The 17,857-nt window shown below is 34.1% G+C and overlaps 3 protein-coding genes across 6 annotated transcripts; 2 read left to right on the forward strand and 1 right to left on the reverse strand.

Moving 5' to 3' along the window:
- The first annotated feature begins 1,259 nt into the window (after window positions 1-1,259).
- On the forward strand, window positions 1,260-8,172 carry Ap-1-2beta (adaptor protein complex 1/2, beta subunit). 3 transcript variants are annotated; one of them, XM_076420854.1, is made up of 11 exons: window positions 1,260-1,417; window positions 1,803-1,965; window positions 2,609-2,779; window positions 4,067-4,093; window positions 4,194-4,439; window positions 4,855-5,115; window positions 5,205-6,312; window positions 6,392-6,644; window positions 6,774-7,125; window positions 7,209-7,400; window positions 7,471-8,172. In XM_076420854.1, exons 2-11 carry the CDS (start codon window positions 1,858-1,860, stop codon window positions 7,543-7,545), a joined length of 2,793 nt encoding a protein of 930 aa, XP_076276969.1. In that variant the 5' UTR covers window positions 1,260-1,417; window positions 1,803-1,857; the 3' UTR covers window positions 7,546-8,172. The 3 variants fall into 3 exon arrangements, with proteins under 3 accessions (XP_076276969.1, XP_076276971.1, XP_076276970.1); XM_076420855.1 differs by lacking the exon at window positions 1,260-1,417 and adding an exon at window positions 1,504-1,521; XM_076420856.1 differs by lacking the exon at window positions 4,067-4,093.
- Window positions 8,173-8,781: 609 nt separating this feature from the next.
- Rps27 (ribosomal protein S27) lies at window positions 8,782-9,854 on the reverse strand. Its single transcript, XM_076420862.1, has 2 exons — window positions 9,699-9,854; window positions 8,782-9,117 (listed from the first exon to the last, which is right to left on the reverse strand). The coding sequence occupies exon 2, from the start codon at window positions 9,114-9,116 to the stop codon at window positions 8,859-8,861; it is 258 nt and encodes an 85-aa protein (XP_076276977.1). The 5' UTR covers window position 9,117; window positions 9,699-9,854; the 3' UTR covers window positions 8,782-8,858.
- A 431-nt stretch (window positions 9,855-10,285) lies between these two features.
- Ubr1 (Ubr1 ubiquitin ligase) lies at window positions 10,286-17,241 on the forward strand. 2 transcript variants are annotated; one of them, XM_076420852.1, is made up of 3 exons: window positions 10,286-10,582; window positions 10,916-11,145; window positions 11,654-17,241. In XM_076420852.1, exon 3 carries the CDS (start codon window positions 11,687-11,689, stop codon window positions 16,937-16,939), a length of 5,253 nt encoding a protein of 1,750 aa, XP_076276967.1. In that variant the 5' UTR covers window positions 10,286-10,582; window positions 10,916-11,145; window positions 11,654-11,686; the 3' UTR covers window positions 16,940-17,241. The 2 variants fall into 2 exon arrangements, with proteins under 2 accessions (XP_076276967.1, XP_076276968.1); XM_076420853.1 differs by lacking the exon at window positions 10,286-10,582 and adding an exon at window positions 10,612-10,800.
- Window positions 17,242-17,857: the final 616 nt, after the last annotated feature.

A 17,857-nucleotide genomic window follows, 5' to 3' on the forward strand; every position in this document is an offset into this window, starting at 1 on the left:
ATTTACTTTAATAACAATTTATATCGATATAATTTTTCGTCGACTCTTTTTTTTTTTAATGATTTTTCAAGGTCACCTCCAATTTTTTGCAAATACACCTGTAATTTTCTTACGCCTATTTGTCAGAGGATTTCAAGACAAATTCGGTAAGTATCAGAACACAAAAAAATTGCATTTTTTAATTCTTTTTACAGAAAATTTGCTATAATCACGTGAAAGCTGTTGAAACCATGCTATTTGTGATAAAAACATTTTCGATCGGACTGCTAATAACAGAGTAATCTCTATATGTACTCGTCACGATTCGTGGTTCACCATTATATGCTTTCTTTTTTTTTTATGAGAGGAAAAATACTTTTATCTACACCTCAGAAGAGGGTAGTGTGCAGTATGCAGTAGTGTGGGACTCCAAGGGAACAGATCTTCGGTTCCCCCAATACCCACTAAAAAACCTCTCATCCGGGACCTTTTTAGAACAGGCCCCATCCTCCCGCCTCCCAGCAATGCTTCGATTGTGCCCAAATGTTCTCGCGCAGGCGCGTCTACTATTGGTAGTGTCTACTATTGGGTAGCAGAGCGGCCAGAGCCCTGAGGCAGTTATATTGGCGGGAATGTACCAAAATAATCTTACCGCACAAAAAGACTCCAGGACGTGTCCTACGAGTTACAAAATATACACAAATACACCTGGTATACATTCATTTTTCAGAATCAAATCATACAAATCTTTTCAAATTCTGCGGGGTGCTCAAGGTACCCCATTTTATCGAGAAGCTTACGTTACTGAGGCTGCAAGCGCCTCTAGCAGCCATCCATCGTACGAAAAATGCTGGACGATGTCGGAACACTTTTGGATGGCACCGCCCCGATCGAGAAGCAAATGTACTAAAGGAAATAGCGCGAAGCTTGAAAAATATGGTTCACAAGAGCAGTTATATTGACGGGAATGTACCGAAACAATCTGTTCCGAACAACAAGACTCCAGGACATGTCCTACGAGTTACAAAATATACATAAATACACATGTTATACATTCATTTTTCAGAATCTTACTTTACTGAGGCTGATATGTGCTGATATCTTTGCTCTGATTGGTGGCGTGGCAAAGTGAGGCAAAGCATGGAGCTCCGCGGGTGATCGCGGGGTGAAGTGGATAGTACATTTGAGTCTCGATAGTGGCGCTTCATGCCAAAGCCTTCTTCGTGTTGTTCAAGCATCTCCAATCCATAGTATATATATATCAGTGTACTACTATTACATACACCCAACACATTAACATGGGATGTATGTATGTATAGATCAGTATGGATCCATTGGAGTGTTTAGTCCATGGTTGAGGGGCGTTTTGCTTCAGGAGCTGTCAATGTTCTGTCAACCAATAATTTTTTACAATTGTTCATTGTTTCACACCATTGAGGTACTTCAAAACTAGATACTTTCAAATAATATTACTGTTTTGTCTTATCGATTCTAGCCAATTGTAGAAAATGAGACTATAATTCTACAGCCAGTATGTAAGAAGTGTGTACATATTGACTTTTTCAACTACACATCGCTATCATATTATATTCTGATCAAATCTATTTATATTGTACAAACAATCTTCGAAGATATTTTTGTTTATTATTACAATACAGAAATGTATTCGAATATTTCACAATCCGATTAGAGTTAGTAGAATGATACCATATATGTTGAACATTGATCCAATCTCTCATGGTTTGCTATATTGAAACCTTATTTAATTTTGCTACAGTCTTACAGCCACGATATGTAGTTCTCTCTCTCTCTTTCTATTTCAGATTGTACACTTGATTGCTTGCATTACAAATTTGTAAAATATTTAAATAATTCAAGATGACAGATTCAAAGTATTTTACCACTACAAAAAAAGGTGAAATATTTGAACTTAAGTCAGAATTAAATAATGAGAAGAAGGAGAAAAAGAAAGAAGCTGTGAAAAAGGTATATCATTTTTTATTGATAAAGTTGTTTTAATTAGTATATGTTAAGCGTCAAATAATAATCTAATGATTTAATATTGGTTACCCATTCTATTCATTCTCATGCATCTCATTAATACTTGATAAGCAATCTAATACAGCTAAAAGGTAATACATTTTGTATATAAGGTAAGCCTCGAAAATAATATTGTCAATTCATTCCTAATACTTTTTACGCTAATACATCTGATCTTTGAAATAGCACTCTCCATTGCAATATCATCATTATCGATATAAATCCATCAAGTCAACAAATCTGTTTCATGCTGCACAAACAAATGGATGATTAGGAGCAATTTTTTAAAATTTCATAACTCAAGATATCTGAACGATATTTGTGTTCATTTGTTATATATATGTTTTATAATTCTTTTTTATAAAACTCATTTTTATTAATATTAATTATGTATATATTATATTTATACTTTTGTTATTTTTTCAAATATAATACCAACATTATTGTCGTCACAATTTGTATAATCGATAATTGTGATTATTGTTGTCATTATTATTATTGTTATTATTATTACTATTATTATTTATGTGTTTGACATAGCAGATTGATCAATTACTAATTCGTTGAATGTAATGTTAATTATGTTTAGGTGATTGCTTCCATGACCGTGGGTAAAGATGTATCAGCGCTCTTCCCAGACGTAGTCAACTGTATGCAGACAGACAATTTGGAACTGAAAAAGCTGGTTTATTTGTACCTGATGAATTATGCCAAAAGTCAACCGGATATGGCCATCATGGCTGTCAACACATTCGTCAAGGTAATGTAATATAGAAATTCAATAAATGCTTATCATGTTTTATTAAAATGCACTTTTACCCTCTATATATTTTAATAACACTTGGATGATGTTGAGAATCTCTGTCTGCAAGGAGGCAAGCTGGAAAAACTTCTGCATAGAAATTTTCTTAAGTTATATGTTTTTTTTTCTTTTTTTTTTTAAATATAAATTTAACATTAATTTTACAGCCTGCCTCACATCATGTACAGACCGTGCTTTGCAAATTACATCAGTTTGCACAGAGCTGTCTGCGTTATGAGACGGAATGTACGTTTTGTTCTCTTTAAATGAACTGCTTATTTTTCAAAGGGCACGAGACTGGAATTTGGCTAAATATAGTATAATTAAATATTATATATGATAATATATAATAATATGAAAGTTCAATCATTAATCTGTGATCGTTCTATTGTGTTATTATCACCAAATTCCAGTATCTCTTTTCAGTTTAATTCAGCATCAGAAATAGGAATGGAATTACGAAAGCTGTAACATTTAGCAGAATAATTAAGGAAGTGTGTGAAGAACTCAATAATATGTGTTAGTATTTTAATATTAATGCACTAGAGTATATTTTGTGCTATTCTCAAAACGAAGCATGAATCTTTTTCTACAAGTCATAGAAATGTTACAATTAAAAAGCTTGTAGAAACATGTACAATAACAATACAGCTATATCTATACTAAAAATAAAGGTACAATTGGTCCTCAACAAAATATGTTTGAAAGAACCTCAACAGTAGAACAAATTTATTCCTTAATCATAGTGTCTAATGTGTAAACAGCATGAACAAACCAATTCCTTAAATGTTCATTTCATATATGTATGACTGCATTATACGATAAATTGCTGCTTGTACGCAGTGCATATTTACACTATTTGCACGCAAAGTGTTTTATTCTTTTCAGAACTTTAGTGTTAATTAATTAATAAGTGTAATCAATGTTCAAATTAATATCTCTCAATGCAATTACCATAAACATATATATGTACATTTTTTTAAATGTTTAAATGGATAACATGTAACATATTTTTATGTGCATGATACGAAATTTAATGTGAAACGTGCCTCTTCATTTTTATTTGTCAATTATCATGAGAAACAAAACTATAAATTGAGAAATTAGAAAGAATATCTCGTGCTCTTTAAAAAATAATCAGTTCTGCATCACATAACATTAAATGATTGATAAGTATAATATTTAATCATTAATCAAAATGGTGACGGTGACCAATTTGACCTTTTTCGTTCTGACACGCAAAAGGAGCAAGCGACATCTCCGATGATAAAGGTACCATACCACTTTCTACTTCGTTAAAATTCATGGGTTGAGATAGATAGCCACTGCTGTGACTAGACTTGAATCCCTGGCTTGCCCGATTTTTGCGCAGGATTGCGAGGACCCAAATCCACTGATTCGCGCGTTGGCAGTTCGCACAATGGGATGTATACGCGTGGACAAGATTACAGAGTACCTCTGTGAACCACTGCGAAAATGCCTGAAGGACGAGGATCCATATGTTCGTAAGACTGCAGCTGTATGTGTGGCCAAGCTTTATGATATTAATGCAGCTTTAGTCGAGGATCAGGGATTTTTGGATCAATTAAAAGATCTTCTATCGGACAGTAATCCCATGGTAAATAAATGTCTCAGATCTCCATGTCAGTTATACAGTGTGTCCCACGAACTCTGTCCACTTGAATATTTTGGTTATTTCAAACAATACAAGAAAATGTTACTTACAGAAGTTGTATAAATGGTATTCTTGCAAGTCACCTTACGCCAATCTATCAAAATAGAGCATAAAAAATTAGACATTCCATTTAAAAAAACAAAGGTGATCTCTATATCTTCTGTACGCCTCCACTTGCAAGAATACCATTTATACCATATTATGTAGTTTCTTAAACCCTACAACTTCTGTACGTAACATTTTCTCGTATTGTTTGAAATAACCAAGACATTTAAGTGGACAGAGTTCATGGGACACAATGTATGTATATATTAACGTAAAACATACATATGGTTAACTGTTGTTTAATGGCATCTAGGTTGTTGCAAATGCGGTAGCTGCTCTTTCTGAAATCAATGAAGCAAGTCCAAGCGGTCAGCCTTTAGTTGAAATGAATGCACAGACCATTAACAAATTATTGACAGCTCTCAATGAATGTACAGAATGGGGACAGATTTTCATTTTGGACTCGCTAGCAAATTATTCACCGAAAGATGAACGAGAAGCGCAAAGTATTTGCGAACGAATCACTCCACGTTTAGCTCATGCTAATGCTGCAGTTGTTCTATCTGCTGTTAAGGTTGTGTATCGAATACAACTCTCTTTATGTTTCCTTCAGTCTCGTATCACTTTTGTCACAAATTTAAAAATCACATTTTCCAAATTCAGGTATTAATGAAATTAATGGAAATGCTACAATCAGAGTCTGACTTTGTTGGCACCTTGACTAAGAAATTAGCGCCACCGCTTGTAACTTTACTTAGCTCTGAACCGGAAGTTCAATATGTAGCATTAAGAAATATAAATCTTATTGTACAAAAACGGCCGGACATTCTGAAGCATGAAATGAAAGTTTTCTTTGTCAAGTATAACGATCCAATTTACGTGAAACTTGAAAAGTTGGACATCATGATTCGCTTAGCCTCTCAAGCTAACATAGCTCAAGTTTTATCTGAATTGAAAGAATATGCAACTGAAGTTGATGTAGATTTCGTACGTAAGGCTGTAAGAGCTATCGGCCGTTGCGCCATCAAAGTTGAACCTTCTGCCGAACGATGTGTTGCAACGTTGCTTGATTTAATACAGACAAAAGTAAATTATGTCGTCCAGGAAGCAATTGTTGTTATAAAAGATATTTTCCGAAAGTATCCAAATAAATATGAAAGTATTATATCAACTCTTTGTGAAAATTTGGATACACTGGATGAACCAGAAGCGCGTGCTTCTATGATATGGATCATTGGAGAATACGCCGAACGAATTGACAATGCAGATGAACTTCTCGAGAGCTTCTTAGAAGGATTTCACGATGAAAACACACAAGTACAATTACAATTGCTTACAGCGATTGTTAAACTGTTCCTTAAACGACCTACAGATACGCAAGAATTGGTTCAACAAGTTCTTAGCCTAGCAACACAAGATTCTGATAATCCTGATTTGAGAGATCGAGGTTTTATCTATTGGCGCTTACTTAGTACTGATCCAGCAGCTGCTAAGGAAGTTGTGCTTGCTGAGAAACCACTAATTTCAGAAGAAACAGATCTGTTAGAGCCAACATTATTAGACGAGTTAATATGTCATATCTCAAGCTTGGCATCGGTGTATCATAAACCACCTACTGCTTTCGTTGAAGGTAGATCAGCCGGTGCTAGAAAATCATTACCAGCTAGAAGTAATTCAAATGAAGATTCAGGACAACATGCAGCACAGCTTCATGCTCAAGTTATTCCTGCTCAAGATTCTTTAATCGGTGATCTGCTCAGTATGGATATTGGTAAGTATTTAAGTTAATTATTACATTGATATTTTTATTGATTCTTCATAAATTATACCTTATATATAATCTTTCATAGGTGGCCCATCTATGGTTACCTCAACGCCAACTCCACAAGCAGGTTTGGATTTATTAGGAGGCGTTTTAGATGGAATTTTGGGTGCTACTGAAACGACAAATAATGCACCGGTAGTGTCTCAAAGTACTACCGGGCTTCTTGGCGATATATTTGGTTTTAATCAAGGACCTACTTCCTACATATTACCTAAAGTTAATTGGTTACCTGCGGTAAAAGGCAAAGGACTTGACATATGGGGAACATTCTCGAGAAAGTAAGTAAGATCAAGCTCAATTTTCTCACCCAACTTGGATAAGAAACCTATTATACTCTAAGTACAGCCTGCATATACAAATACATCAATTAAAATATTTTGGAAACGTTAATATTCTCTTTCAAACAGGAACGGACAGATTAGTATGGATATGACATTCACAAATAAAACAATGCAACCAATGACAGGCTTTGCAATACAATTGAATAAAAATAGTTTTGGTTTAACACCTGCTGCACCGCTACAAGTACCAAGTCCTCTAAGTCCTGTAGCCAGCGTAGATACCAGTGTAATCTTGTCTACAGCTGGCGCAGTGCAGCGCATGGAACCTTTGAATAATCTTCAAGTTGCAATAAAAAATAATATCGATATATTTTATTTCGCTTGTATTGTACCCATGAATGTATATTTCACGGAAGATGGACAATTAGATAAAAGAGTATTTCTTAGTACATGGAAAGATATACCTGCCCAAAACGAGGTATTTCTTGTCTCTTTAAAGTTGTAATTCAATTTATTATCAAGCATCATATATAATTTACAAAATTCATATAAATAATATAGGTACAGTATACATTGAAAGGAGTAATGTTGACAGCAGATCAAGTTGTCCAAAAAATGCAACAGAACAATGTATTTACAATAGCCAAGAGAAATGTAGAAGGTCAAGATATGTTGTATCAATCACTTAAATTAACAAACAACGTTTGGGTATTAAATGAATTGAAAATTCAGCCAGGAAATCCTGATGTCACTGTAAGCTTGAATTCAAATTCAATACTTAGCATTACTTTCCAATGTAATTAATTCTTTTTTCTCATTGCAGTTATCTCTGAAATCACGTTCCGTGGAAGTTGCAGGAGGAATATTCCAATCATATAATGCAATTTTGCATTCATAAGTAGCAAATTAAGTCGTTTAACATTAAATTTATTCAAATTATGACATTTCACAACCATAATATCTGATAATTTGTTTAACAAACAATTATGGTTCATTCCACGCGACATCGAACACTTTTCCAGAGTACTGTTTCGGATTTTATTGAAATTTGGATATGTTGTAGCTTTTCAGTGACATATCAACACATCTCAAAGGATTTTTCGAAATCTTAGAAATTGTTAATTTTAAAGATGTGTAAATTAAAGTTTCAACTTTTTTTCATTAAATTATAACCGATGAAAATGAGTTTTTAGATGCTTATAGTGGAAACTATTTATTTTGCATTTGTTTAATTGAAGGTTGACAGTTTATTTCGAAAAATCGTTCGAGATGCGTTGATATATCACTAAAGGCTATAAATAGACTATAGACATATCCGAATTTCAACAAAATTCGAAACAGTATTGCGAAAAGTGTCCGATTTCACGTGGCACGACCCTTGTGTATTGTGCATATAATTTATCTCATTGAAAGTTACCCAAACCATTTGTTTATATTTTATCATAAACAAACAAATTTAAGATACTGTTAAATTTATCATAGAGAACCTGAATGTAAAATTGAAATAAAGACAAAATACGTTAATGCTACTTGTATTGTCCGTCCACGAGAAGATTGCACGCGAAATGAAGATGGGCAACGGGGAATCTCCGAAACATATATATTTAGTGAGCTTGTGGCTTATATTTTGTATTATAAATTCTGGAGAGATAGCGAGATATCGTCTTACTATTTAGATAGATTCATTTGTTTACTTCGTCAAGCGATTCAGACGAAATTTTACGCAATATTACGAAATAGGCATATCAATCAGGTATCAAGGCATAAATACCTACAAGTTTCTCTGTACCTTTTTCTCGGGGATGAACGATACCATTCATTATATTTTTAATTTTATGTAACTGTAAAAAAATCTCGAAACACAGAAGACATAGAAAGCAGAAATTTAGTACACAGGTAGGTTTTAGCACAAAAGGGGTGCACGAATATTTATATTATCCCGGAAATCCTTCAGGATCAAGTGCTAAAATTAAATTAGTGGCATACCACCACATATAAGCCAGCCGTTGATTTTTCAATGGGAATTATGCTAGTTCTATAATAACGTATTGTAGCATAGGAATAAAAATTCCTATTCTCTTGCACAAGATTACGCAATGAAAGTAATAGTAGGATATAATAAATTAAAAAAAGATAAATGTCCAGTAGTTGTGTTTATTTCTTGCATATAAAGAGAATTGTATACATTATGTCGTCTTAACCATTGTTACATTAGCACTGGACCTTTCTTCTGAAGGAACAACCTTCGGTTAATCGTGCTTTGCCACCCGTGGATCTGCACAGTATTGTACGACAACCGTCACATTCTACCGATATTTGTGCATGTGAAAATATGGTTTTGATGGCGTAACATCCAGGACATTTGACATCCATAAAATAGCTGTTTGGCTTTTGTACAAGTCTCTTCAATTTGTGTTTCTTTTTCTCTTCCGCTGGGCTTGGATGCAGGAAATCTTTAGCGAGAGGCATTCTATAAGAATTAACAAAATGGTATGTATTTACATGTATCGTTTTATAGGTATACGTAACTTATAAAAATGGGGTGATATCAACTAAATATTGAGATAGGGATATAGTTTAACAGTACATAATGTTATGTCAATTTATAAAGTCATAAATTATATTACTTGCTACAGTTGCGAAAAGAAAATAGGAGATGTGATAAATTGCAAGTAATACAATCTGATGGAAACTTATGTGAAATCATTAGAAATATATAGGTGCTAATAAATGACATCATACAAACACAATACAATGTCATATAAAAGAAACATTTGAGAAATGTCTACAATGAAATTCAACAGTTTTTATATTCAAAATTATTTCAATGAGTATATTATAATTTGCACAAAAAATAATATAATATTGCGATAATTATACAGATTATTTCGTGCATTCTTATGCGGGAGTAATACGGTGTAATACATCACTGCGTGACTGGAAGCCGTATGGATATAGACCGATATCAAAAAATTTAGAAGGGGTAAATACATTTTCTCATTATATTCATAAACATTACATATTACTATTAAATTATACGAGTATACTTACGTGAATGTGTTCTTATTTAGCTCTAAATTCAACAATTACACTTTTAACACGTGTTCGCATAACAACGTTATGAACTGAAAAGGACAGGTTGCGACAAACTTTACAACAACAAAATCTCTACTAGTATCTTACCGCAGGCAACTTATTAGGATTATGTAACTAAATCAACGATACAATTTATAGTGAGAAAATGTGCATTATCATTGGTTGCACAAATTTTATTTTATTTTAATAATAAAAATTTTATTTTATCATAAAAACGATATTTCGTTGTTGCTAGACAAAAGGATGTATATAATATTTCAAATAAGCAACAGACATTTCTGTAAAGATGAAAATAAATCTGTAATGTGTTTCGCTCCTGCGTAGTAAAATTTATTCGGTTTTAATCACATTAGAACAAATAAATGTTGAAAGATCAGATAAATATATTTGTTGCGTAAGTGATTATTTAAAGATACATATATCTTGGATTAAGAAGGTGCTTCTTCTCAGCACAAACATAGTATTGAATCTGTTAGCTTTTCAATTTTTGGAAATATGCAATATTTTAAACTAATTGTTTTGGCGCTGCAATCAAAAGCGGATATCAACACAAAAACACGTCTAATATGCATATGGTTTTAGACTCTAAACTTCATAAGCCATTTTGTGCATTGTTGAAGCAGCTGTGCAAAAATATTACTTATCATTTCATTCTGAAATGTCAAAACTTGGCTGATTGCTGTTTTCGAATATACGCATCTCAGATGCGAACTTGTGATCATCATAGGAAGACACGATTCTGAATCATTATTATATACGTAATCAAGAATCACCTACAGATTTTGTGAAACAAAGAACTTTCAATATCTTTTATTAACCTTGGCCTGGTCGTCATAATAGTAAGTATCGTCTTCCGAGGAAGTTAAAAATAGTTCGGTTTAGTAAAAGCTCCGTCGCACTTGTGAAATAGTTTTTCAAATTGAAATGTTATTCGATCTGTATAAGATATCAAGTTTCGTAATGTAACGTTTAGTTTCTGTCTCTTACGACACTGTTGAACCTGCTTCCTGGTTCTCGAAACGTCACTTTAATATTCTACTTTAACGATATGAGAATGGTACGCGAACTTACGCAGTTATGAACATGTTTTGCTTAAACGAAAAAACGAAAGTAGGATTATGTCGCGTACATACGATATTTTTTATAAACTTTTCGTAACCTATCTATTTCAGATTATGATCGAGAGAGAATGAGTAAATATGCGTGAAATAAAAGCCACCGTATAAAACTGTATAATCAAAGTGAACGGAAGGCTTTAGCGTAGTAGAATCCTACCAATGGTTCTAGCATACCTTACATTCGTACACTAGATTAAACAACAATGTAAGAAGTATAGTAATTTGCATTCACCTTCCGTTGGTCCGTTAAATTGAAAACCGAGTTGATCCTGCGTATTGCTGTGGTCAGTATAATAATCTTTGTCGAGTATTTATGTTTATAAAACAGATTTATATAATATTATAAGTTAGAAGATGTTATTGATGTTTAACCTTTTACGGACGAATGTTGTTGCAGACAAATAATGTAATTGCGTACATGATAAAACATTAGCATATATCTTCCATTTTGCCCAGCACTCAAGACTTTAATACATGATCTACTTCTCTGAGCAATATATTCTTTAATATTTTTAACAAATCTTTATCCGCAAAGGGTTAAACGGTGAAAAAAAAAACACAACAGTATATCCAGAATTCTTTTATACTTCTAGCGAATTAATGTATAATACACAATGGATATTGTAAATGTGTCTTTATCAAAAAAGAAATAAATGTTTAATGCGATAAATTATATTTCTTGTAGAAAAATGTCTTGAGAATACTTTTAACAACGGTTAATAATGCGATAGAATCTCTAATATTAAGAAATCTAGAAGCCTCGGTTTAATTTTCTAATGTTCATTATTTCAGTGCACATTATTTTGAAAAATTAAACTTGCCGTCATGGGTAACGAACCTCCAACTTATACCCAACCATGTGTTAGCATATGGATGGAGAAAATGAGTAAAGGAATATTGTTGGGTACTCATTTCAAAGAACACTGGAGAATCTGGGTTCCAAAAATATATAGTCCTAAACCAAATAGCGATTGTTTGGACTGGAGTTTTGACGAAGAAACAGCGCAAAAAGTATTATATTATACGCTAGAAGAATTCATCTGCAATGGTGATCCGCAGAATGCTTTAAAACAACTAAGTCAAATGGATAGCAATATATGCGGTAAAGTATTCAAGATGGGAGAGCCAACGTATAGCTGCAGAGAATGTTGTATGGATATGACTTGTGTCTTGTGTGTGGATTGTTTCAAACAGTCAGCTCATCGAAATCATAAATACAAAATGGGTACGTCGAGCGGCGGAGGATGTTGCGACTGTGGAGATACAGAAGCTTGGAAAAAAGAACCATTTTGTAATATACATTTAGCTGGAAATCAAGCTAAAGAATCTTGTGGAAACAAGTTGCCTGGTGATGTTGCAGAAAGAGCAGTCGTAACTTTCGAAGCAGTCCTGAGATATTGCTACGAAATGTTATCTTTAGAATACACAAGCGTACCACCTGAATTACAAATCAAAGAAAACGATGAAGATCCTTCGTCGCTTTTATCTTCTTTGGATTCTTATTGTACAGTTCTATTTAATAACGAGACACATACATTCGATCAGGTAATCAGTACACTTACGCGTGTTATGAAGTGCCAGTCAAAAGATGCGGTAGAGTTTGTAACAAATGTTGATAGAGAAGGTAGAGCTGTTGTGAAGTGTTCTAGGTTTAAAGTTTGCGAGGATTTAAAGTTTGATATTGAAAAATTTACTCAAAGACACAGCAGCCGAGCATTAAAAGTTCTCGTAGTTCATGCTCATGTAATTGCTCATCAAACGTTTGCTATGAAACTTTTAAATTGGTTGCAACAATTTATAAGTCTCAGTGAAGGTTTCAGAGTGCTATTCAGTAATGTTGCGCTAAATACAAAATTACCAGATATTTCCGTTGTAGAAGGTATGCTTATGAGAGACTCAGAGCTGTGGAAATCTGCTAGAACAGCCTGGCACAGATTATTCATGTCTGGAATGCTTATGCAGTATGAAAGCAAGAAAGCTTTAGCAATCGTCTTCACTAATAATTATGGATGTGTTATGAAGGATTTCATAAGAGATGATCATGATCATCCATTTTCTATTGTTTCGCTTTCAGTGCAGTTGTTCACTGTCCCAACATTAGCGCACTACCTCATTGCACATCATAATGTGTTATTTATCTTGTTGAATACGTTTATTTCCGAAAGTTCTCGAAGATGTAATGCAGCAGGAAAGTTGGAATTTGAAAGAGATCCTCCGCATTCTTCTTTTAGAAGAGCACAACAAATACTCCATGATTTACGATACTTACTAAGCACTAAACCAACCGTTTGGACGGATGAACTGAGGGAAGGATTCTTACAAGGACTTTCACTTTTACTGACTCTACTTTGTAGTATGCAATGCATGGATGCTGTGCTGAGACAAGTTGGCCAACATGTGGAGTATGAACCTGAATGGGAATCTGCTTTTAATTTACATGTCAGGTTATCTCCGGTTATGACGCTCGCTCTACAATGGTGTGGCTCAGATCGAGTTGTCTTAATAAAAGCTTTCAGATTGGTTTTGAGAAGATTGAGCAAGCAGGCAGGACTCGAGTATCGTCCGACACAAGTGAGAGAATTAGTAGATCACAGTGCAACGTGTATTCTATACGACGTGTCATCTGAACCGGTCTCTATACATCTTCCTCTATCCAGATTTTTAGCTGGGCTGTTTTTGTACCTTGAACAACATAATTTACATTTTCAATGTGACGAATTTATTAACCAAGCAAAACCGACACCAGAGGAAATTATAGAACCTGTATTGGCTGCACAAGTAATGATTTCACAGGCGCATGCTGGCATGTGGAGAAGGAACGGATATTCTTTAGTAAATCAATTGTATTTCTATCATAATGTGAAATGTCGTTCCGAAATGCTAGATACAGACATTATATTACTTCAAGCTGGAGCATCTTTAATAGAGAGTAACGAATTTTTAATTCACGTTCTAAACAAATATAATCTGCTGCGTTGGGCGAATCCAGATTTTGGAAATACTGCTTTAGATCAGGAAGAAATTAGTTTAGTCGAAGAATTCCTAGGACTACTGATCATAATAATTGGAGAACGATACGTACCTGGAGTAGGACAAGTTACTGCTGACGACCGCTTGAAAAAAGATATAATACAACAACTGTGTATTAAACCACTTTCTCATTCAGAACTTAGCAAGGCATTACCGGATGATCCAAACATAGAAATGGGAATGGAACAAGTAATCCATGAAGTTGCAGATTTCAAAAAACCTTCTCAAGCATCGGGAGGAAAAGGTGTATATCAACTAAAACCAGAATTTTATTCAGAATATAATATTTTTTTCTATCACTACACAAAGGAGGAATTAAGCAAATCTGAAGAGGTTCAGAGAAAACGAAGAAAGGCTCTCGGAGAATTAGAATGTTGTCCACCTCCTAAACTTCCCAGACTGTCAGAACTATTTAGTTTAGTTACTAATTTACTGCAATGCGATGTTATGTTACATATTATGAAAATTGTACTGGAGAGAGCACTTAATTGCGGACTTGGCAGTTTTTCAGAGCCACAAGTGCATAAAGTTTTACATCTTATTGGTTACGCACTTCAAGAACAAGAGTCGGGCTACTATCCTTTTCTTACTTTTACTGCCAGAGCTGTGAAATGGAACATTTTCAAATTATTGGAGGATCTCTACATCAGTCCACGAGTAGAAACGCATAAAGATTTATTAATGTGGGTTTTATTAAAATACAAAGAAGTTGCTGGAAATACTGTAGAAGATAGTAGTACACCATTCGTAATGCAAACAGGACCCACGAGCTACGCTAAAAGTAATAAAAATGATAAAGAGTGGAGAACAAAAATGGCAGCTCAGAAACGTGCAAAAGTAATGGCACAGATGGCAGCTATGCAGAAACATTTTATGAAGAAGAATGCCGAATTGTTTGAAGAAGCTGATTTAGATGCTAATAAGTCCAATGATCGAGGTTCTACTATAGATCTGAATGAATGTTTTCAAAAAACACCTGTTGCCGTCGGTGAACAAACAGCAAGAATGTGCGAAGAGAAAACTTATACTTGCATCTTGTGCCAGGAAAATCAAACTGTAACTGCAGCTGGTCCAGCAATGGTATTGGCTGCCTGTGTGCAACAGTCTACAGTGCTATGCCAATATAGAGGCGATTCGGTTAACGAACCTGATCCGTTGTACCTTTCAGCAAAATTAGGTGCATCGCCGCATACTGGTACCTGTGGTCATGTGATGCATGTAAATTGTTGGCAAAAGTATTTTAATAATGTCCTTGCTAAAGAGAATAGGAGGCCATTCCGTTTACGGCAACCTGCAAGCTTCGACGTGGAGAAACACGAATATCTATGTCCACTATGCGAGTGTCTTAGTAATACTGTTTTACCTCTTTTACCGCCGTTAGGAATATTACAAGCAACACCTCAAAATCTGCCTCAACTTGACTTCAGTGCATGGTTGGAGGGTTTATGGGTAACAGAATCCAAATTAGAATATCGTCGATATTACGCAAACACCGAATCTCAAGATAATCAGACCATGGAAGAAGATAATCCTTTGGATCACGGATCTCATGGCGGTCCTACAATTTTTTCTCATATGCTTATAGATCCAGTAGTGGAAGGTTTAGCATCAACTTACGGTCATCCTGGACCAACTATTTCTGAAAATTTAATATCGATGATACATCTTTTCGCACAGGCAACGTATACAGTAGGTTGTGGAACAGAACCACGTGAAAATGGTCCCACAGTCCCATTATCAGTATGGAAATCAACAGCGTACACTATTCATGCCATAGAATTTATCTTACGTGATATGGATAAACCATTATTGGGTGCTTTATCGTCTAGACAAAGGGATAGTTTAGAAGGTCTTGCTAGAATTTCAGCTATTCTGGGGTCTGCGTGTACGGCTAATAGCGGTACAAATTTGACATGGGCGAACAAAGATAACATTAGAAATCATGCTCTCTCCTATTTGACGTTGTTATTAAAGAACCCACATGATTCAGCAAGTATCTTAGATTGGGATTCATTTGGAATGCTTGTTCCTTTAATTAATTCACTTCCAAATCTTTTCAATACGAAAGATGATGGACCACCGCAAATCATTACAGGTGGAATGTGTGACTTTTATGCCTTGCAACTTGTATTCCTGTCTCTTATAGTGAAAATATTGTTAACATCAGATTTCAATGAAGGAATGGATACAGAAGGACAAGAAATGACTGAAAGATCTGCAGAATCCATCCTCATATTGGTTCAAGCTTTAAGCGTTAACATCGACACACAAACAGTCTCGGAAATATGGAGAAGAGTCAAGGAAGCTTGTATGCCTTTCCTTAGATGTTGCGCTCTCTATTTTCATTATGTAACCGATGTTCCAGCTCCGGAGGAATTAACTAAAGTAGAAGGAGCTACATATGAAAACATCTGTGCATATTTGGGTCTGCCCACAACGTGTGATGAATTAGTGAAGCCAAATTTAGATGTAATTATGAAATTGATAAATGTTTGGAAAAGTCATCCCATTGTTCAAATGCATTTGGCTGGTGCTAGTGCGATCATAGTATATAAAGAACCTTTGAAAGTTAACAAATTGGTCGAGCTTCCAGAAGATTATAGTGAATTGATAAATATGACATCATCATTCACATGTTCCAATAGCGATCAAGAGCACTTAAAGAATCCAACAATGTGCCTGGTTTGTGGAGAAATGTTATGTTCTCAAAGTTACTGTTGCCAAACTGAACTGAATAAGATGACAGTCGGTGCGTGTACATATCACGCAAGTACGTGCGGTGCGGGAGTCGGAATATTTTTACGAGTACGAAAATGTGAAATACTTTTTTTGAGAAGTCCAATTCGAGGATCGTTTGTTTGTCCACCTTATTTTGATGAATACGGAGAAACGGATCAAGGTTTGCGAAGAGGAAATCCGCTTCGACTGTGTCATGAAAAATACAGGCAGTTGAATCAATTGTGGCTGGGACATGGACTATATGACTCCATATCAAGGGCTATCGAATCTTCGAATAGTCTTATGTTGATACGATGGCAGCGTCTATAACCATCTTAGGATTTTCCTATACAATCTAGCCTGGACATTTAGTTAAAGATACTAAATCTATACTTAGCATAAGCTACCATAGCAGCTAACATTATGAAGTTCAATTAAACTGTTTGATTATATCACAAAAATCGGATAAAATTATTTATTTTAAGAATACAGTGCGGATGGCTTTGTATATTTGAAACAATTTTGGATGTTATTCCCGCTGCGATGTCATTTTAGATTACTTCAGAGTTTAATGAATTTTCTATTATCATTGTGTAAATTAAATATAAATTTCTTTATAATTATTAACAAAATGTTGTACGAACTTTGTTGCTTGTAGAAACTATAGTTTTTAATGTCATTTAACTCATTGTCACATTGTTTAAAGAATTTTAAGATCTATGATATTAACTCAACTTACATCAATGAAAGACTTTTATTTTCTTTTAAAATAACACATTACTCAACATGAAATTTTTTAAATATTAAGACAGTTCTATTTTACACGAGTAGTGTAGACGACGTTAAAAATGTTTCAAGTTGTAAATTGAATATGCAAGATTCACACTTGGATACATTAACAGTAACTGAAAATCTCAATTTTAGAAATCTGTAAACAATAAGATATTATATAATGCATGAACCTAAAGGAAGAAACGTAAATATTTAAATAATTTTAAAAAATCACAATAAATAATGTGACATGATATTTGTTTTCTCATTGCTAGTCTTTTAGTTCAATATAATTCAATAACTAAATATTTAAACGAAGAATACTTTATTCGCATATATACTACATAACGTTTTTATATCTATATTATATTAGCTTTTTGCTTTCATTACAGTATCGTATCATCTTGTATGCTGTATGGTTTAAATTTAAGATTGTTTGCATATAAGGTTTATAATATCAGAAAAATATGTAAATAA

This window comes from Lasioglossum baleicum, chromosome 3 (genome assembly GCF_051020765.1).
Source record: "Lasioglossum baleicum chromosome 3, iyLasBale1, whole genome shotgun sequence".
Taxonomy (NCBI): Eukaryota; Metazoa; Arthropoda; class Insecta; order Hymenoptera; family Halictidae; genus Lasioglossum; species Lasioglossum baleicum.

Bases quoted from the DNA above. Each gene is read 5' to 3' on its own strand.
- Ap-1-2beta (XM_076420854.1), top strand. From the start codon at position 1,858: ATGACAGATTCAAAGTATTTTACCACTACAAAAAAAGGTGAAATATTT. The intron at 1,966-2,608 runs GTATATCATTTT...AATTATGTTTAG, and splicing joins AGAAAGAAGCTGTGAAAAAG to GTGATTGCTTCCATGACCGT. The intron at 4,440-4,854 runs GTAAATAAATGT...AATGGCATCTAG, and splicing joins TATCGGACAGTAATCCCATG to GTTGTTGCAAATGCGGTAGC.
- Rps27 (XM_076420862.1), bottom strand. From the start codon at position 9,116: ATGCCTCTCGCTAAAGATTTCCTGCATCCAAGCCCAGCGGAAGAGAAA.
- Ubr1 (XM_076420852.1), top strand. From the start codon at position 11,687: ATGGGTAACGAACCTCCAACTTATACCCAACCATGTGTTAGCATATGG.